General features: G+C 45.3%; 1 protein-coding gene across 1 annotated transcript in view; it reads left to right on the top strand.

The window, feature by feature from the left end:
* The window catches only part of LOC110518582 (CUB and sushi domain-containing protein 2-like), a 458,013-nt gene that overhangs the window by 89,175 nt on the left and 346,032 nt on the right, over positions 1–22,806 (top strand). The window contains exon 14 of the mRNA XM_036953653.1: positions 17,682–17,808. Coding sequence (XP_036809548.1) covers positions 17,682–17,808 — 127 coding nt within the window. The remainder of the gene's footprint in view (positions 1–17,681; positions 17,809–22,806) is intronic.

Here is a 22,806-nt window from a genome sequence, read left to right as displayed (position 1 = left end):
TATATACTACATATACCACCATCCCACAGGATAAATGACTCCAACCCTATCAGCAGTATTAACCACAGGAAATATACCCTGACATTATATACTACATATACCACCATCCCACAGGATAAATGACTCCAACCCTATCAGCAGTATTAACCACAGGAAATATACCCTGACATTATATACTACATATACCACCATCCCACAGGATAAATGACTCCAACCCTATCAGCAGTATTAACCACAGGAAATATACCCTGACATTATATACTACATATACCACCATCCCACAGGATAAATGACTCCAACCCTATCAGCAGTATTAACCACAGGAAATATACCCTGACATTATATACTACATATACCACCATCCCACAGGATAAATGACTCCAACCCTATCAGCAGTATTAACCACAGGAAATATACCCTGACATTATATACTACATATACCACCATCCCACAGGATAAATGACTCCAACCCTATCAGCAGTATTAACCACAGGAAATATACCCTGACATTATATACTACATATACCACCATCCCACAGGATAAATGACTCCAACCCTATCAGCAGTATTAACCACAGGAAATATACCCTGACATTATATACTACATATACCACCATCCCACAGGATAAATGACTCCAACCCTATCAGCAGTATTAACCACAGGAAATATACCCTGACATTATATACTACATATACCACCATCCCACAGGATAAATGACTCCAACCCTATCAGCAGTATTAACCACAGGAAATATACCCTGACATTATATACTACATATACCACCATCCCACAGGATAAATGACTCCAACCCTATCAGCAGTATTAACCACAGGAAATATACCCTGACATTATATACTACATATACCACCATCCCACAGGATAAATGACTCCAACCCTATCAGCAGTATTAACCACAGGAAATATACCCTGACATTATATACTACATATACCACCATCCCACAGGATAAATGACTCCAACCCTATCAGCAGTATTAACCACAGGAAATATACCCTGACATTATATACTACATATACCACCATCCCACAGGATAAATGACTCCAACCCTATCAGCAGTATTAACCACAGGAAATATACCCTGACATTATATACTACATATACCACCATCCCACAGGATAAATGACTCCAACCCTATCAGCAGTATTAACCACAGGAAATATACCCTGACATTATATACTACATATACCACCATCCCACAGGATAAATGACTCCAACCCTATCAGCAGTATTAACCACAGGAAATATACCCTGACATTATATACTACATATACCACCATCCCACAGGATAAATGACTCCAACCCTATCAGCAGTATTAACCACAGGAAATATACCCTGACATTATATACTACATATACCACCATCCCACAGGATAAATGACTCCAACCCTATCAGCAGTATTAACCACAGGAAATATACCCTGACATTATATACTACATATACCACCATCCCACAGGATAAATGACTCCAACCCTATCAGCAGTATTAACCACAGGAAATATACCCTGACATTATATACTACATATACCACCATCCCACAGGATAAATGACTCCAACCCTATCAGCAGTATTAACCACAGGAAATATACCCTGACATTATATACTACATATACCACCATCCCACAGGATAAATGACTCCAACCCTATCAGCAGTATTAACCACAGGAAATATACCCTGACATTATATACTACATATACCACCATCCCACAGGATAAATGACTCCAACCCTATCAGCAGTATTAACCACAGGAAATATACCCTGACATTATATACTACATATACCACCATCCCACAGGATAAATGACTCCAACCCTATCAGCAGTATTAACCACAGGAAATATACCCTGACATTATATACTACATATACCACCATCCCACAGGATAAATGACTCCAACCCTATCAGCAGTATTAACCACAGGAAATATACCCTGACATTATATACTACATATACCACCATCCCACAGGATAAATGACTCCAACCCTATCAGCAGTATTAACCACAGGAAATATACCCTGACATTATATACTACATATACCACCATCCCACAGGATAAATGACTCCAACCCTATCAGCAGTATTAACCACAGGAAATATACCCTGACATTATATACTACATATACCACCATCCCACAGGATAAATGACTCCAACCCTATCAGCAGTATTAACCACAGGAAATATACCCTGACATTATACACTACATATACCACCATCCCACAGGATAAATGACTCCAACCCTATCAGCAGTATTAACCACAGGAAATATACCCTGACATTATACACTACATATACCACCATCCCACAGGATAAATGACTCCAACCCTATCAGCAGTATTAACCACAGGAAATATACCCTGACATTATACACTACATATACCACCATCCCACAGGATAAATGACTCCAACCCTATCAGCAGTATTAACCACAGGAAATATACCCTGACATTATACACTACATATACCACCATCCCACAGGATAAATGACTCCAACCCTATCAGCAGTATTAACCACAGGAAATATACCCTGACATTATATACTACATATACCACCATCCCACAGGATAAATGACTCCAACCCTATCAGCAGTATTAACCACAGGAAATATACCCTGACATTATATACTACATATACCACCATCCCACAGGATAAATGACTCCAACCCTATCAGCAGTATTAACCACAGGAAATATACCCTGACATTATATACTACATATACCACCATCCCACAGGATAAATGACTCCAACCCTATCAGCAGTATTAACCACAGGAAATATACCCTGACATTATATACTACATATACCACCATCCCACAGGATAAATGACTCCAACCCTATCAGCAGTATTAACCACAGGAAATATACCCTGACATTATATACTACATATACCACCATCCCACAGGATAAATGACTCCAACCCTATCAGCAGTATTAACCACAGGAAATATACCCTGACATTATATACTACATATACCACCATCCCACAGGATAAATGACTCCAACCCTATCAGCAGTATTAACCACAGGAAATATACCCTGACATTATATACTACATATACCACCATCCCACAGGATAAATGACTCCAACCCTATCAGCAGTATTAACCACAGGAAATATACCCTGACATTATATACTACATATACCACCATCCCACAGGATAAATGACTCCAACCCTATCAGCAGTATTAACCACAGGAAATATACCCTGACATTATATACTACATATACCACCATCCCACAGGATAAATGACTCCAACCCTATCAGCAGTATTAACCACAGGAAATATACCCTGACATTATATACTACATATACCACCATCCCACAGGATAAATGACTCCAACCCTATCAGCAGTATTAACCACAGGAAATATACCCTGACATTATATACTACATATACCACCATCCCACAGGATAAATGACTCCAACCCTATCAGCAGTATTAACCACAGGAAATATACCCTGACATTATATACTACATATACCACCATCCCACAGGATAAATGACTCCAACCCTATCAGCAGTATTAACCACAGGAAATATACCCTGACATTATATACTACATATACCACCATCCCACAGGATAAATGACTCCAACCCTATCAGCAGTATTAACCACAGGAAATATACCCTGACATTATATACTACATATACCACCATCCCACAGGATAAATGACTCCAACCCTATCAGCAGTATTAACCACAGGAAATATACCCTGACATTATATACTACATATACCACCATCCCACAGGATAAATGACTCCAACCCTATCAGCAGTATTAACCACAGGAAATATACCCTGACATTATATACTACATATACCACCATCCCACAGGATAAATGACTCCAACCCTATCAGCAGTATTAACCACAGGAAATATACCCTGACATTATATACTACATATACCACCATCCCACAGGATAAATGACTCCAACCCTATCAGCAGTATTAACCACAGGAAATATACCCTGACATTATATACTACATATACCACCATCCCACAGGATAAATGACTCCAACCCTATCAGCAGTATTAACCACAGGAAATATACCCTGACATTATATACTACATATACCACCATCCCACAGGATAAATGACTCCAACCCTATCAGCAGTATTAACCACAGGAAATATACCCTGACATTATATACTACATATACCACCATCCCACAGGATAAATGACTCCAACCCTATCAGCAGTATTAACCACAGGAAATATACCCTGACATTATATACTACATATACCACCATCCCACAGGATAAATGACTCCAACCCTATCAGCAGTATTAACCACAGGAAATATACCCTGACATTATATACTACATATACCACCATCCCACAGGATAAATGACTCCAACCCTATCAGCAGTATTAACCACAGGAAATATACCCTGACATTATATACTACATATACCACCATCCCACAGGATAAATGACTCCAACCCTATCAGCAGTATTAACCACAGGAAATATACCCTGAAAATTAAATATTTTCCACATGATTGATGCTTCAGTCCTACACGGAGTATATTCCACTATTCCCTAAATCATCAGTCAAATTCCTCTCTCCTTACTAAAGTAACTGTTGTTGTAAAGTTTATGTTGTTGTAAAGTTCCTGTTGTTGTAAAGTTCCTGTTGTTGTAAAGTTCCTGTTGTTGTAAAGTATCTGTTATTGTAAAGTAGATGTTATTGTAAAGTAGCTGTTGTTGTAAAGTACATGTTATTGTAAAGTACCTGTTATTGTAAAGTACCTGATATTGTAAAGTACATGTTATTGTAAAGTAGCTGTTATTGTAAAGTAGATGTTATTGTAAAGTAGCTGTCGTTGTAAAGTACCTGTTATTGCAAAGTACCTGTTATTGTAAAGTACATGTTATTGTAAAATACTTGTTATTGTAAAGTACATGTTATTGTAAAGTAGCTGTTGTTGTAAAGTACCTGTTATTGTAAAGTACCTGTTATTGTAAAGTACATGTTATTGTAAAGTAGCTGTTATTGTAAAGTAGATGTTATTGTAAAGTAGCTGTTATTGTAAAATACATGGAATTGTAAGGTACATGTTATTGTAAAGTCCCGCTATTGTAAAGTACCTTTTATTGTAATGTTACTGTTATTGTAAAGTTCCTGTTATTGTAAAGTCCCGCTATTGTAAAGTAGCTGTTATTGCAATGTACCTGTTATTGTAAAGTACCTGTGTACTCTTGCAAGTCAGACGTTATGTTGTCGTAGAGACAGAGGGGTCGTCACTATCTCTAGGTATTAAACCATCAGACGTGATGTTGCCATAGAGACAGAGGGGTCGTCACTATCTCTAGGTATAAAACCATCAGACTTGATGTTGCCGTAGAGACAGAGGGGTCGTCACTATCTCTAGGTATTAAACCATCAGACGAGATGTTGCCGTAGAGACAGAGTGGTCGTCACTATCTCTAGGTATTAAACCATCAGACGAGATGTTGCCGTAGAGACAGAGTGGTCGTCACTATCTCTAGGTATTAAACCATCAGACGTGATGTTGCCGTAGAGACAGAGTGGTCGTCACTATCTCTAGGTATTAAACCATCAGACGTGATGTTGCCGTAGAGACAGAGGGGTCGTCACTATCTCTAGGTATTAAACCATCAGACGTGATGTTGCCGTAGAGACAGAGGGGTCGTCACTATCTCTAGGTATTAAACCATCAGACGTGATGTTGCCGTAGAGACAGAGGGGTCGTCACTATCTCTAGGTATTAAACCATCAGACGTGATGTTGTCGTAGAGACAGAGTGGTCGTCACTATCTCTAGGTATTAAACCATCAGACGTGATGTTGCCGTAGAGACAGAGTGGTCGTCACTATCTCTAGGTATTAAACCATCAGACGTGATGTTGCCGTAGAGACAGAGTGGTCGTCACTATCTCTAGGTATTAAACCATCAGACGTGATGTTGCCGTAGAGACAGAGGGGTCGTCACTATCTCTAGGTATTAAACCATCAGACGTGATGTTGCCGTAGAGACAGAGGGGTCGTCGCTATCTCTAGGTATTAAACCATCAGACGTGATGTTGCCGTAGAGACAGAGGGGTCGTCACTATCTCTAGGTATTAAACCATCAGACTTGATGTTGCCGTAGAGACAGAGGGGTCGTCACTATCTCTAGGTATTAAACCATCAGACGTGATGTTGCCGTAGAGATAGAGTGGTCGTCACTATCTCTAGGTATTAAACCATCAGACGTGATGTTGCCGTAGAGACAGAGGGGTCGTCACTATCTCTAGGTATAAAACCATCAGACTTGATGTTGCCGTAGAGACAGAGTGGTCTACACTATCTCTAGGTATTAAACCATCAGACTTGATGTTGCCGTGGAGACAGAGGGGTCGTCACTATCTCTAGGTATTAAACCATCAGACTTGATGTTGCCGTGGAGACAGAGGGGTCGTCACTATCTCTAGGTATTAAACCATCAGACGAGATGTTGCCGTAGAGATAGAGTGGTCGTCACTATCTCTAGGTATTAAACCATCAGACTTGATGTTGCCGTAGAGACAGAGTGGTCGTCACTATCTCTAGGTATTAAACCATCAGACTTGATGTTGCCGTAGAGACAGAGTGGTCGTCACTATCTCTAGGTATTAAACCATCAGACGTGATGTTGCCGTAGAGACAGAGTGGTCGTCACTATCTCTAGGTATTAAACCATCAGACGTGATGTTGCCGTAGAGACAGAGTGGTCGTCACTATCTCTAGGTATTAAACCATCAGACGTGATGTTGCCGTAGAGACAGAGTGGTCGTCACTATCTCTAGGTATTAAACCATCAGACTTGATGTTGCCGTAGAGACAGAGGGGTCGTCACTATCTCTAGGTATTAAACCATCAGACTTGATGTTGCCGTAGAGACAGAGGGGTCGTCACTATCTCTAGGTATTAAACCATCAGACGTGATGTTGCCGTAGAGACAGAGTGGTCGTCACTATCTCTAGGTATTAAACCATCAGACGTGATGTTGCCGTGGAGACAGAGGGGTCGTCACTATCTCTAGGTATTAAACCATCAGACGTGATGTTGCCGTAGAGACAGAGTGGTCGTCACTATCTCTAGGTATTAAACCATCAGACGTGATGTTGCCGTAGAGACAGAGGGGTCGTCACTATCTCTAGGTATTAAACCATCAGACGTGATGTTGCCGTAGAGACAGAGTGGTCGTCACTATCTCTAGGTATTAAACCATCAGACTTGATGTTGCCGTAGAGACAGAGGGGTCGTCACTATCTCTAGGTATTAAACCATCAGACGTGATGTTGCCGTAGAGACAGAGGGGTCGTCACTATCTCTAGGTATTAAACCATCAGACGTGATGTTGCCGTAGAGACAGAGTGGTCGTCACTATCTCTAGGTATTAAACCCTCAGACGTGATGTTGCCGTAGAGACAGAGTGGTCGTCACTATCTCTAGGTATTAAACCATCAGACGTGATGTTGCCGTAGAGACAGAGTGGTCGTCACTATCTCTAGGTATTAAACCATCAGACGTGATGTTGCCGTAGAGACAGAGGGGTCGTCACTATCTCTAGGTATTAAACCATCAGACGTGATGTTGCCGTAGAGACAGAGTGGTCGTCACTATCTCTAGGTATTAAACCATCAGACTTGATGTTGCCGTAGAGACAGAGGGGTCGTCACTATCTCTAGGTATTAAACCATCAGACGTGATGTTGCCGTAGAGACAGAGGGGTCGTCACTATCTCTAGGTATTAAACCATCAGACGAGATGTTGCCGTAGAGACAGAGTTGTCGTCACTATCTCTAGGTATTAAACCATCAGACGTGATGTTGCCATAGAGACAGAGGGGTCGTCGCTATCTCTAGGTATTAAACCATCAGACGTGATGTTGCCGTAGAGACAGAGGGGTCGTCACTATCTCTAGGTATTAAACCATCAGACTTGATGTTGCCGTAGAGACAGAGGTGTCGTCACTATCTCTACGTATTAAACCATCAGACGTGATGTTGCCGTAGAGACAGAGGGGTCGTCACTATCTCTAGGTATTAAACCATCAGACGTGATGTTGCCGTAGAGACAGAGTGGTCGTCACTATCTCTAGGTATTAAACCATCAGACGTGATGTTGCCGTAGAGACAGAGGGGTCGTCACTATCTCTAGGTATTAAACCATCAGACGTGATGTTGCCGTAGAGACAGAGTGGTCGTCACTATCTCTAGGTATTAAACCATCAGACGTGATGTTGCCGTAGAGACAGAGGGGTCGTCACTATCTCTAGGTATTAAACCATCAGACGTGATGTTGCCGTAGAGACAGAGGGGTCGTCACTATCTCCCGGTATTAATCCATCAGACGTGATGTTGCCGTAGGTTATAAGACACAACTGGGTGTTTTAATGTTCACTTCTCTTATCAATACTGCTGCTGGAGGAGAATAACTTGGCTCCCATCCATTATTTCACTTCATATTGACAACATGACAGGAACACCACATGATGAATCATACAATAATATTCAATAATATTCATTTATTAAATGAAGTAGACTTCAAAGTATCACTTTAGGATATTATAATCATATACTCAGTTATTTTCTTATTTTTCCTTCCTTCCTTCCTTCCTTCCTTCCTTCCTTCCTTCCTTCCTTCCTTCCTTCCTTCCTTCCTTCCTTCCTTCCTTCCTTCCTTCCTTCCTTCCTTCCTTCCTTCCTTCCTTCCTTCCTTCCTTCCTTCCTATCTCTTTCTCTCGCTCTGTCTTTTGCTTTCTCTCTCTCTCTCTCTCTCTCTCTTGCAGTGCATGCTGGGAGTTTTTTGGAGTTTGAGTGTTTGGTGTGGAGTAGTGATGGGCATTCCGGCTCAGCTCACCAAAAAGAGACGCCTCTTTTGGCTCCCAAACGGCTCTTTAAAAAGAAATAGTCAAACAGTTTGCGATAGTTTGACTACGATTGTTATTAAAACAATTGTAATTGAATTATTGACTGAAATCATACTCTATCATAACCACAATGTACGGTATTTGAAAATGCATTGGTTTGTAACGAAAAAAGAATGATATTAAACATTCGCGTTTAAAGTATAACTATTTTAAGGTATATTAACAAAGTGCATATAAATGTAACCATTAAGGAATACAATCTGAACAACATAACAATAGAATATTGCACAATATCAAAGAAAAATAAATAACAATGTGCAAAATTTGCAGCATCCCAGTTAAAACATTCAGCTGGTCTCTCTTTTCTCTCTCTTCTTTGTCGCCATGTTATAACCAGCAGCACACAGCAAGGCTGACCATCTGTTTATTTTATTGGAGATTTGCATTCAGAAATGCAATCTGCCTCACTTTCGAGGGGTTGATGCGGTTTCTTCTCTCAGTAATTATTTGTCCCATTTTTTGAGAACACCCTCTCAGAGGGAACGGATGTGGCCACTATGCAGAGTATCCCTGTCATGACAATGGCCAGGGTAGAGATGGTGGCATCCTTTGGCTCAAGAAACCGCTTCAACATATACAATGTTGAATTCCACCTTGTAGTGCAGTCTTGTTTAGGCCTCAGCTCAGGCATCTCCCATCTGGCGTTGTGTAGACTTCAGTTTTTCAGGACCTACTGTGCTCCCGTGGAAGTATTCCACAGCTGCTTTCACTTTGTCCACAGTGGGCTTCATCACCTTCAGAGCATCTCTTACAATCAGGTTGATTGTGTGGGCAAGACATGGATGATGGGTCCATTTAAAAATATTCATGGCTTCGGTTATGTTAGCTGCATTGTCGCTAACACAACAGACCACTTTTCCATCTACTTGCCATTCTCTGGCCACTCTCAACAGTTCCTCTGCCAAGTTCTCTGAGGTGTCTGTCGCTGAACTCAAAGCAGTCCAGAAGACAGCCAGACATCGAAAACTCTTCAATGAAGTGACATGTAACTGACGTGTAAGAAGTGGTTACCCTTGATGTTCAGCAGTCAGTGGTAAGACAAACTACAGTAGCTTTTTGGACTCTTTCCCGCACTGAAGCCTGTGTGCTCTCGTACAGTTGTGGAATAAGTGATTTTGAAAGGGGTTTCCTGCTTGGAATTGTGTAAATTGGATTTAGACTATTGCTATAATTTATAAAACCTCTGTCCTCCACGACCGAAAATGTCAGGAATTCGGTGGCAATCATTTTAGACAATTGCAATATCCATTTGGCCTTGTTTTGCTTCAGACTTAGACTTTGGTATAAACTGGTCCATAGAAGACTGCGATGCTGTGGGTCGCGGAGTAGGCCTACTTGACTGGGTGGATACATCTCCATGTGTGGAGGTGCTGGCTCCACCACTATCACTAGCAGGCCTACTTGACTGAGTGGATACCTGGCTCCACCACTATCACTAGCAGGCCTACCTGAGTGGATACCTGGCTCCACCACTATCACTAGCAGGCCTACTTGACTGAGTGGATACATCTCCACTACTATCACTAGCAGGCCTACTTGACTGGGTGGATACATCTCCACGTGTGGAGGTTCTGGCTCCACCACTACCACTAGCAGACCCACTAGTTTCTCGAAGCCCAGCTACAGCTAGCTTCACAGTTGGGTGCACAGTTCACATATGCCGGTGTAGGTTGTGCGTGCAACCAGCTTTATATGAGATTTTGTTTTAGCAAATTCTACACTGTGCTCTAACATTGTCTACATTATTAAAATGCATCCAAATGCTACTGTGCTTCCGACTCATTTTCACAGCTGTTGTTTTCACAGCTGTTCTTCCTGTCTCTCATCGGATGCTAAGTGTGTGACTGTGAGTGAGCCGGCCTGGCCCCTCCCTCACACATCGTTGGTTCATTGGTTGACACTGTGTCTGATTGACAGGAACAACAGGTGAGGCTGTTAGTCTGAGCAGACAGTCAGAACGAATGTGTGGCACTTGAACATTTTGGCCTGTATTATTTTATTTCTTTTTTCATTCTTTGAATTTGTGAATTCTATTCATTTAAATCTTTTGACAACTCATATCTTAATTTTTTAAATATTTCTATAAATAGATTAGGCTCTTCTGATATGCGAGCCGGCTCCCAACGTTCACCTACAAGAGCCGGCTCCCAACGTTCCCCTACAATACCCGGCTCCCAACGTTCACCTACAAGAGCCGGCTCCCAGCGTTCACCTACAGGAGCCGGCTCCCAGCGTTCACCTACAGGAGCCGGCTCCCAACGCTCACCTACAAGAGCCGGCTCCCAACTTTCACCTACAGGAGCCGGCTCCCAACGTTCACCTACAGGAGCCGGCTCCCAACGTTCACCTACAAGAACCGGCTCCCAACGTTCACCTACAGGAGTCGGCTCCCAACATTCACCTACTGGAGCCGGCTCCCAACGTTCACCTACTAGAGCCGGCTCCCAACCTTCACCTACAAGAGCCGGCTCCCAGCGTTCACCTACAGGAGCCGGCTCCCAGCGTTCACCTACAGGAGCCGGCTCCCAACGTTCACCTACAAGAGCCGGCTCCCAACTTTCACCTACAGGAGCTGGTCCCAACGTTCACCTACAGGAGCCGGCTTCCAACGTTCACCTACAAGAGCCGGCTCCCAACGTTCACTTACAAGAGCCGGCTCCCAACGTTCACCTACAATACCCGGCTCCCAACGTTCACCTACAAGAGCCGGCTCCCAACGTTCACCTACAAGAGTCGGCTCCCAACGTTCACCTACAGGAGCCGGCTCCCAACGTTCACCTACTAGAGCCGGCTCCCAACGTTCACCTACTAGAGCCGGCTCCCAACGTTCACCTACAAGAGCCGGCTCCCAGCGTTCACCTACAGGAGCCGGCTCCCAGCGTTCACCTACAGGAGCCGGCTCCCAACGTTCACCTACAAGAGCCGGCTCCCAACTTTCACCTACAGGAGCCGGCTCCCAACTTTCACCTACAGGAGCCGGCTCCCATCTTTCACCTACAGGAGCCGGCTCCCAACGTTCACCTACAGGAGCCGGCTCCCAATGTTCACCTACAGGAGCCGGCTCCCAACGTTCACCTACAAGAGCCGGCTCCCAACTTTCACCTACAAGAGCCGGCTCCCAACTTTCACCTACAAGAGCCGGCTCCCAACTTTCACCTACAGGAGCCGGCTCTTAGAGCCGTCTTGTTCGCGAACGACCCATCACTAGTGTGGGGGAATCTCTCCTAACTTTTTTTATTGATTCTGTCCTTTGTCTTTTCTTTCAATTTGTATTTTCTATGGTGGAGGGTTAATGCACTATTTCTTTTAGCTGATTATTTATTTATCCACAGAAGAGGACAGAGTTTAGTTTCTTGCGGTTTGGAATGTGAGGTGTGCGGAGGAGACGCTGTCATTACGGTATGGATTCAGGTGTGTTCCTGAGAATGGATTTTAACTTCTTGGCGCACCCATACCGTTAGCGGGATCATTTTCGTCAACATCCGCTGAATTGCAGAGTGCCACATTCAAAATAAATGAAAAAATATTTAATTTTCATGAAATCACACAGTTTAGCTTGTAAAAACACAGTTTAGCTTGTTGTTAATCCACCTGGCGTGTCAGATTACATAAAAGCTTTACGGCAAAAGTTATCCAAGCGTTTATGTAAATTCCAAATAGTATCCGTAAAGTTCGTAGAAACATGTCAAACGTTTTTTTTATAATCAACCCTTAGGTTGTTTTTTCAATAAATAATCGATAATATTTCAACAGGACCGTAGCTTTTTCAATAGGAGAGAGAGAGAGAGAAAATGTCTGCTCCAAGCTGCTGGAACCCAGCCATACACTGACGCGATGTGATCGTTCTCGCTCATTTTTCATAATAAAAGGCTGAAACTATGTCTAAAGACTGTTCACACCATGTGGAAGCCATAGCGAAAGGAATCTGGTTGATATCCCTTTAAATGGAAGGAAGGCATGCAATGGAACAGGGAGGTTTCAAAATAAGAGGCACTTCCTGGTTGGATTTTCCTCAGGTTTTCACCTGCAATATCAGTTATGTCATACTCACAGACAATATTTTGACTGTTTTGGAAACTTTAGAGTGTTTTCTATCCTAATCTGACAATTATGTGCATATTCTAGCTTATTGGTCTGAGAAATAGGCAGTTTCATTTGGGTATGTTTTTCATCCAAATATCAAAATACTGCCCCCTACACTCAACAGGTTAAAGTAGAGGAGGTTCTGCTCGCGGTCGGTGAACAGGTAGGAGCTGAATTGATACATTCTGCTTCCAGAGTGAACAGAGCTGTGGTTGTGTTCATGACTAGAGCAACTTTGGTGGGTAGGCTCATTACTAGTGGAACATTTGTTGTGGTTGTTGTTGGGTGTGTTGGTGCCAATTTCACCTCTATCAACCCCTTCGACCAGGGTGGTAGTCGGAAATTCACCTCAGTTTATTATGGATGATCAAACCAGGAAAGAGCTGATTTGCTAGTGTATTTCGTGTACTGTCAGCAGGTTTTCAGGCAGATGCCGTTAAGCATGTTGTTTCGTTCCGGAGGCAAGTGTCCATGTTTCTGAATAACAAAAAGAAACAGCTAAATGTGCATTTTAAAGTGAGGCATGGGAAGGGGCTCTAGGCAGGGTTTGCCAGTACAGATAGTCTATGGTGTTTTGGGTGTGGGGATTTGGGGCCTAAGTGCTTTGCGTGCCCACATAAAGGCTGTTGACAAGGTGAGGGTACACGCGCCAATTGGGGGAAATCGAGATCAACGTGCAGGGGGCAATGAGACGCAGGCAGCAGAGGCTGGGCCTAGTCAGGCAAGAGATGTTGGGGTATCTGATGCTGGGCCTAGTCATGCAAGAGATGGTGGGGTATCTGATGCTGGCCCTAGTCAGGCAAGAGATGATGGGTATCTGATGCTGGGCCTAGTCAGGCATGAGATTATCTTATGCTGGGCCTAGTCAGACAAGAGATGGTGGGGTATCTGAGGCTGGGCCTAGTCAGGCATAGAGATGGTGGGGTATCTGATGCTGGGCCTAGTCAGGCAAGAGATGGTGGGGTATCTGATGCTGGGCCTAGTCAGGCAAGATATGGTAGGGTATCTTAGGCTGGGCCTAGTCAGGCAAGAGATGGTGGGGTATCTGATGCTGGGCCTAGTCAGGCAAGAGATGGTGGGGTATCTGATGCTGGGCCTAGTCAGGCATAGAGATGGTGGGGTATCTGAGGCTGGGCCTAGTCAGGCAAGATATGGTAAGGTATCTTAGGCTGGGCCTAGTCAGGCAAGAGATGGTGGGGTATCTGATGCTGGGCCTAGTCAGGCATAGAGATGGTGTGGTATCTGATGCTGGGCCTAGTCAGGCAAGAGATGGTGGGGTATCTGAGGCTGTGCCTAGTCAGGCATAGAGATGGTGGGGTATCTGATGCTGGGCCTAGTTAGGCAAGAGATGGTGGGGTATCTGAGGCTGGGCCTAGTCAGGCAAGAGATGGTGGGGTATCTGAGGCTGTGCCTAGTCAGGCATAGAGATGGTGGGGTATCTGATGCTGGGCCTAGTCAGGCATAGAGATGGTGGGGTATCTGAGGCTGGGCCTAGTCATGCATAGAGATGGTGGGGTATCTGAGGCTGGGCCTAGTCAGGCAAGAGATGGTGGGGTATCTGAGGCTGGGCCTAGTCAGGCAAGAGATGGTGGGGTATCTGAGGCTGGGCCTAGTCAGGCATAGAGATGGTGGGGTATCTGATGCTGGGCCTAGTCAGACATAGAGATGGTGAGGTATCTGAGGCTGGGCCTAGTCAGACATAGAGATGGTGGGGTATCTGAGGCTGGGCCTAGTCAGGCAAGAGATGGTGGGGTATCTGAGGCTGGGCCTAGTCAGGCATAGAGATGGTGGGGTATCTGAGGCTGGGCCTAGTCAGGCATAGAGATGGTGGGGTATCTGATGCTGGGCCTAGTCAGACATAGAGATGGTGAGGTATCTGAGGCTGGGCCTAGTCAGACATAGAGATGGTGGGGTATCTGAGGCTGGGCCTAGTCAGGCAAGAGATGGTGGGGTATCTGAGGCTGGGCCTAGTCAGGCATAGAGATGGTGGGGTATCTGAGGCTGGGCCTAGTCAGGCATAGAGATGGTGGGGTATCTGATGCTGGGCCTAGTCAGGCATAGAGATGGGGGGTTATCTGAGGCTGGGCCTAGTCATGTTATGCTAGTGGATGAGGAGAGTATAGTGGGGAAGGGGAAGAGAGGAGGATGAGGGTGTCAAGCGGAAAAGGAAAAAGGGTGAGAAGTTACTTAGTTTCTGGGCGGCTCTGATTCTCCTGTCCAAAAAAGGGGACTGTGTGAACTTAAGAACTGGAGTCCTGTAGCATTACTCTGTGAGGACGACAACATATTTGCCAAAGTCCTCTCTAACAGACTGAAGTCACATCTGGACTCGATAGTACATAAGGACCAGACATATTGTGTACCGGGACAGAGAATCACAGACAACTTGTCCTTAATCAGGGACATTTTGGACGTGTCGAGAGGTTCTAATGTGAACTTTGGACTGGTCTCTTTAGATCAAGAGAAGGCTTTTGATAGAGTGGACCATGAGTATCTGTTTAAAGTGATGTTTGGGTTTGGGAAGAGTTTTTTGACCTATGTGAAGCTGTTGTATGCTGGGGCATCATGTATGGTCAAGGTGGGAGGGGGCTCAGTCGGCCAGTCTCGGTGAGACGGGGCATCAGACTAGGATGCCCTCTTTCAGGGCAGTTATATACACTAGCCATTGAGCCTTTTCTGGGCCTGCTACCCAGGAGACTGCAGAGAGTGTGCTGGACAGGCATAGCAGTGTCGGTGTATGCAGATGACGTTTCTGTGATGGTCAGGATATGCAGGCACTAGAGACTAGTCTGAAGGTGTACGAGGAGCTTCGTCAGCTAAAGTAAACTGGAGCAAGAGCAAAGCATGGAAGGATTGGTCTAGATAGGGATAGGGATAGGGATTGGGCCCCTCCTCTGCTTCGACGGGGAACGCAGTGGGGTTGTGAAGGGCTTAAAATGTTGGGGGTTTACCTGGGCTCGGAGAGGTGGGTCCGGAAGAACTGAGAGGGGCTGTCACAGGCAGTGGTGTCAAGACTGGCTAGGTGGAGGTGGCTCCTGTTCCAATTGGCATATAGAGGGAAGGTGCTGACATTCAACCACCTGGTGGCATCTTCCCTGTGGCATAAACTGTCTATCCTCAACCCCCCCACCGGTCTGCTCGCAGACCTACAATGCAAGCTGGTGGACTTTTTCTGGTCGGGCCATCACTGGCTGAAGGCGGCAGTGTTGTACATGACCATCCACGAAGGAGGACAGGCCCTGTTGGAACTGGAGAGCAGGGTGGCTGCTTTCAGGCTAAAGGCAGTGCAGAGACTGCTGTACCATGCTGATGTCAACTGATGGCAGCAGGTTTACTAAGGCTGTGTGACCTGAGACTGCCGGGACAGGAAGGGTGAAAAACCCCGGAAGTCTTGGCACAACAAACAGGAATAACGTCTCTTAGGCTGCTGGAGACATTCCTGGAGGAGGTCCAGGAGGCACTGTCTGAGCCGGTAAGGGGGGTGTTTGAGCGACCAAAGGGGGAGGGGCCACCAATGTTTACGCCACTGCAGGTAACGGCAGAGACTGGAGACTGGGAAGGGGGTCTGCAGGACTTGATAGATTTTAACACTCTGAGCCTGGGGGAGTTTGAGGATGTGGGAGGTAAAGCACTCTACAACCTCTGCATTAAGGTGAGGAACATTAGGAGCCTAACATGTATTCCCTTACAGGAATGAAGGCACATCAGTGGCAGGGGGTATGTGGGGCGGAGAGTATGGTGGGTTTTAGATGGAGGGGGCTCTACAAACCCCCAGTACCAGAGGTCAGGGGACCTCCAGTGGAACCCTGGCCACTAACAGCTGGTTGGTTGACGTGGGAGTCGGGCAGGAAGGTCCTTTCTGTGTGTATGAGAGAAACTGTGATTCATGTGTTTTCTGTGTGCGCCAGGTTAATGCCATTAATGTCTCTGTTGGAATGTCTGTGTGAGAGGTTGGGGGTGGGTTTTACTGTTGGTATGTCTGTGTGAGAGGTTGGGGGTGGGTTTTACTGTTGGGATGTCTGTGTGAGAGGTTGGGGGTGGGTTTTACTGTTGGTATGTCTGTGTGAGAGGTTGGGGGTGGGTTTTACTGTTGGTATGTCTGTGTGAGAGGTTGGGGGTGGGTTTTACTGTTGGTATGTCTGTGTGAGAGGTTGGGGGTGGGTTTTACTGTTGGTATGTTTGTGTGAGAGGTTGGGGGTGTTTTGTTTATTTACTGTCGGGATGTTTATAATGTGGTACAGTTATTCAAATACGGTCTAATGTGTTTTGTTGAATTTTCTATTTGCTCAGGTGAAGTTGTCTATTTGGCTAACAAGGAGGTACAGGGTCAAAGGTGGATAACAGACCCCTCTCTATTGTGTAATGGGATGGTCTCTGCGCGCCTTAGGGTTGAATTTGAGTTGTATAAAATGATAAACAGTGTGGAGATGTTTCAGGAGATGTGGTGTGTTCGGGGAAGATGTTTTGGTGTGGTGTTGTTTTGTATCGTGTTGTAGAGGGAAAGGTGAGTCTGGAAAGGTGAGTATGCAGGATATGTTTTGGTGTTTTATTTTAAGGGGGGGGGGGGGGGTGAGGTTTTAATTAAATGAGAATGTTTCATTAAAGAAAGACAACAAATCAAACTCTCTCTCTCTCTCTCTCTCTCTCTCTCTCTAGCGGAGTGTGGGGGAACCATCAGGGATGAGACTACAGGTCGTATATTGTCTCCAGGTTACCCAGCTCCTTATGAACATAACCTGCACTGTGTCTGGAGCATCGAAGCAGCCCAGGGAAGCACCATCGGGTCAGTACAGATCATCTCGCTCTTTCTCTTTCTTTCTTTCTCCTCCCATTGTCCTCCTCCTCCTCTTGCTCATCTTTCTCTTCCACATCCCCCTCCTTATTCACCTCTTCCTCCCCCGCTTCCTCTTCCTCCTCCTCTTCCTCCTCTTCCTCATTCTACTCGACCTCCTCTTCCTCCACCTTCTCTCTCCTCCTCATTCTCTATTCTCCTCCACCTCTTCCTCCCTTGGCTCCTCTTCCTCATTTTCCTCATTCTAATCTTCCTCCTCCTCCTCTTCTCCTCCTCCTCCTTACTGTTTGTTAGGGTTGTTGATTCAGTGGTGGATGAAGGACGTCACTTTTGAGTATTGGGCACCTGAGGAATCTACAAGGCAGTGATCCATGTGCATTTGTGTGTGTGTGTGTGTGTGTGTGTGTGTGTGTGTGTGTGTGTGTGTGTGTGTGTGTGTGTGTGTGTGTGTGTGTGTGTGTGTGTGTGTGTGTGTGTGTGTGTGTGTGTGTGTGTGTGTGTGTGTGTGTGTGTGTGTGTGTGTGTGTGTGTGTGTGTGTGTGTGAGTGACCTTCCTCCTCCTCTGGTGTTCTGAGTTAATGAGTGGACGGGTGTCCTCTGTAATAGTTTGACCCGCTGTAATTTGGTGTGAAATCTGTCTGCACAAGAGAGGGCCTGTAATTGGTCAGATGCTTTAATCGGGCTGTTTATCAGACACCTCACCCCCTCCCCTCTCTCCCCTCGCTCCTCCTCTCTCTCCTCCCCTCTCCCCTCTCTCTCTCCCCTCCCCCCTCTCTCCTCCTCTCTCCGTTCTCTCTCTTCTCTCTCATCCCCTCTCCCCTCTCTCTCTCCCCTCTCCCCTCTCCCCTCTCTCTCTCCACTCTCCCCTCTGTCCTCCCCTCTCCCCTCTCTCCTCTGTCCTCCTCTCTCCGTTCTCTCTAGTCTCGCCTCTCCTCCTTCATGAGCAGGTCTCAGGTCCTGACAATTTAATTAGAGAGGTTATATATATAGAGAGGAGATATATATATAGAGAGAGGAGATATATATATAGAGAGGAGATATATATATAGAGAGAGGAGATATATATATATAGAGGAGATATATATATAGAGAGGAGATATATATATAGAGAGGAGATATATATAGAGAGGAGATATAGATATAGAGAGGAGGTATATATATAGAGAGGAGATATATATATATATATATAGAGAGAGGAGATATATATATAGAGAGGAGATATATATATAGAGAGGAGATATATATATAGAGAGGAGATATATATATAGAGAGGAGATATATATATAGAGAGGAGATATATATATAGAGAGGAGATATATATATAGAGAGGAGATATAGATATAGAGAGGAGATATATATATAGAGAGGAGATATATATATAGAGAGGAGATATATATATAGAGAGGAGATATATATAGAGAGGAGATATATATATAGAGAGGAGATATATATATAGAGAGGAGATATATATATAGAGAGGATATATATATATATAGAGAGGAGATATATATATATATATAGAGAGGATATATATATATATAGAGGATATATATATATAGAGAGGAGATATATATATAGAGAGGAGATACAGTGCCTTGCGAAAGTATTCGGCCCCCTTGAACTTTGCGACCTTTTGCCACATTTCAGGCTTCAAACATAAAGATATAAAACTGTATTTTTTTGTGAAGAATCAACAACAAGTGGGACACAATCATGAAGTGGAACGACATTTATTGGATATTTCAAACTTTTTTAACAAATCAAAAACTGAAAAATTGGGCGTGCAAAATTATTCAGCCCCTTTACTTTCAGTGCAGCAAACTCTCTCCAGAAGTTCAGTGAGGATCTCTGAATGATCCAATGTTGACCTAAATGACTAATGATGATAAATACAATCCACCTGTGTGTAATCAAGTCTCCGTATAAATGCACCTGCACTGTGATAGTCTCAGAGGTCCGTTAAAAGCACAGAGAGCATCATGAAGAACAAGGAACACACCAGGCAGGTCCGAGATACTGTTGTGAAGAAGTTTAAAGCCGGATTTGGATACAAAAAGATTTCCCAAGCTTTAAACATCCCAAGGAGCACTGTGCAAACGATAATATTGAAATGGAAGGAGTATCAGACCACTGAAAATCTACCAAGACCTGGCCGTCCCTCTAAACTTTCAGCTCATACAAGGAGAAGACTGATCAGAGATGCAGCCAAGAGGCCCATGATCACTCTGGATGACCTGCAGAGATCTACAGCTGAGGTGGGAGACTCTGTCCATAGGACAACAATCAGTCGTATATTGCACAAATCTGGCCTTTATGGAAGAGTGGCAAGAAGAAAGCCATTTGTTAGATATCCATAAAAAGTGTTGTTTAAAGTTTGCCACAAGCCACCTGGGAGACACACCAAACATGTGGAAGAAGGTGATCTTGTCAGATGAAACCAAAATTGAACTTTTTGGCAACAATGCAAAACGTTATGTTTGGCGTAAAACCAACACTTGAACACACCATCCCCACTGTCAAACATGGTGGTGGCAGCATCATGGTTTGGGCCTGCTTTTCTTCAGCAGGGACAGGGAAGATGGTTAAAATTGATGGGAAGATGGATGGAGCCAAATACAGGACCATTCTGGAAGAAAACCTGATGGAGTCTGCAAAAGACCTGAGACTGGGACGGAGATTTGTCTTCCAACAAGACAATGATCCAAAACATAAAGCAAAATCTACAATGGAATGGTTCAAAAATAAACATATCCAGGTGTTAGAATGGCCAAGTCAAAGTCCAGACCTGAATCCAATCGAGAATCTGTGGAAAGAACTGAAAACTGCTGTTCACAAATGCTCTCCATCCAACCTCACTGAGCTCGAGCTGATTTGCAAGGAGGAATGGGAAAAAATGTCAGTCTCTCGATGTGCAAAACTGATAGACATACCCCAAGCGACTTACAGCTGTAATCGCAGCAAAAGGTGGCGCTACAAAGTATTAACTTAAGGGGGCTGAATAATTTTGCACGCCCAATTTTTCAGTTTTTCATTTGTTAAAAAAGTTTGAAATATCCAATAAATGTCGTTCCACTTCATGATTGTGTCCCACTTGTTGTTGATTCTTTACAAAAAAATACAGTTTTATATCTTTATGTTTGAAGCCTGAAATATGGCAAAAGGTCGCAAAGTTCAAGGGGGCTGAATACTTTCGCAAGGCACTGTATATATATATAGAGAGGAGATATATATATATATATATAGAGGAGATATATAGAGAGGAGATATATATATATATATATATATAGAGGACATATATATATAGAGAGGATATATATATAGAGAGAGAGGAGGTATATATAGAGAGGATATATATATAGAGAGAGGAGGTTTATATAGAGAGGATATATATATAGAGAGGAGATATATATAGAGAGGAGATATATATAGAGAGGAGATATAGATATTTAGAAATGATATATATATATAGAGAGGAGGTATATATAGAGAGGAGGTATATATAGAGAGGATATATATAGAGAGGAGATACATATAGAGAGAGGAGATATATATATATATGTAAGGGCGTTCGTCTGTAGGAGGAAGAGAAGCGGACCAAAGCGCAGCGTGGTGGTTATTCATATTTTAATAAATCACTACACATGAACAAACTAACGAAAACAAGAAAAGTGAGAACGCAAAACAGTCCTATCCTGTGACGACAAACACAGTGACAGGAACAATCACCCACAAACACACAGTGAAACCCAGGCTACCTAAGTATGATTCTCAATCAGAGACAACTAATGACACCTGCCTCTGATTGAGAACCATACTAGGCCGAAAACATAGAAATGCCCCAAAACACAGAAAAACAAACATAGACTGCCCACCCAACTCACGCCCTGACCATACTAAATAAATACAAAACAGAAATAGAGGTCAGAACGTGACAGTACCCCCCCCCAAAGGTGCGGACTCCGGCCGCAAAACCTTGACCTATAGGGGAGGGTCTGGGTGGGCGTCTGTCCGCGGTGGCGGCTCTGGCGCGGGACGCGGACCCCACTTCACCATTGTCTTAGTCCGCCTTATTGTCCGCCTCCCTGGCTTACTCACCATGGCCACCCCTCTCAATGACCCCACTGGACAGAGGGGCTGCTCGGGACAGAGGGGCAGCTCGGGACAGAGGTGAAGCAGCTGCTCGGGACAGAGGGACAACTGCTCGGGACAGAGGGGCAGCTGCTCGGGACAGAGGGGCGATAGCAGCTCGGGACAGAGGGGCGATAGCTGCTCGGGACAGAGGGGCGGCAGCTGCTCGGGACAGAGGGACAGCTGCTCGGGACAGAGGGACAGCTGCTCGGGACAGAGGGGCGATAGCAGCTCGGGACAGAGGGGCGACAGCTGCTCTGGACAGAGGGGCAGCTGCTCGGGCGGCCCCTGGCTGACTGACGGCACTGGCGGCCCCTGGCTTACTGGCGGCCCCTGGCTGACTGGCGGCACTGGCGGCCCCTGGCTTACTGGCGGCACTGGCGGCCCCTGGCTTACTGGCGGCACTGGCGGCCCCTGGCTGACTGGCGGCACTGACGGCCCCTGGCTGACTGGCGGCACTGGCGGCCCCTGGCTGACCGGCGGCACTGGCGGCCCCTGGCTGACCGGCGGCACTGGCGGCCCCTGGCTTACTGGCGGCACTGGCGGCCCCTGGCTTACTGGCGGCACTGGCGGCCCCTGGCTGACTGGCGGCACTGGCGGCCCCTGGCTGACCGGCGGCACTGGCGGCCCCTGGCTGACCGGCGGCACTGGCGGCCCCTGGCTGACGGGTGGCACTGGCGGCCCCTGGCTGACGGGCGGCACTGGCGGCTCCTGGCAGACGGGCGGCACTGGCGGCTCCTGGCAGACGGGCGGCACTGGCGGCGCTGGCCAGACGGGCGGCACTGGCGGCGCTGGGCAGACGGGCGGCGCTGGCGGTGCTGGGCAGACGGGCGGCACTGGCGGCGCTGGGCAGACGGGCGG

Source organism: Oncorhynchus mykiss, chromosome 18, assembly GCF_013265735.2.
Source record: "Oncorhynchus mykiss isolate Arlee chromosome 18, USDA_OmykA_1.1, whole genome shotgun sequence".
Taxonomy (NCBI): Eukaryota; Metazoa; Chordata; class Actinopteri; order Salmoniformes; family Salmonidae; genus Oncorhynchus; species Oncorhynchus mykiss.
Note: the sequence above shows the minus strand (reverse complement) of the source record. Positions and strands in the feature narration are given on the sequence as shown.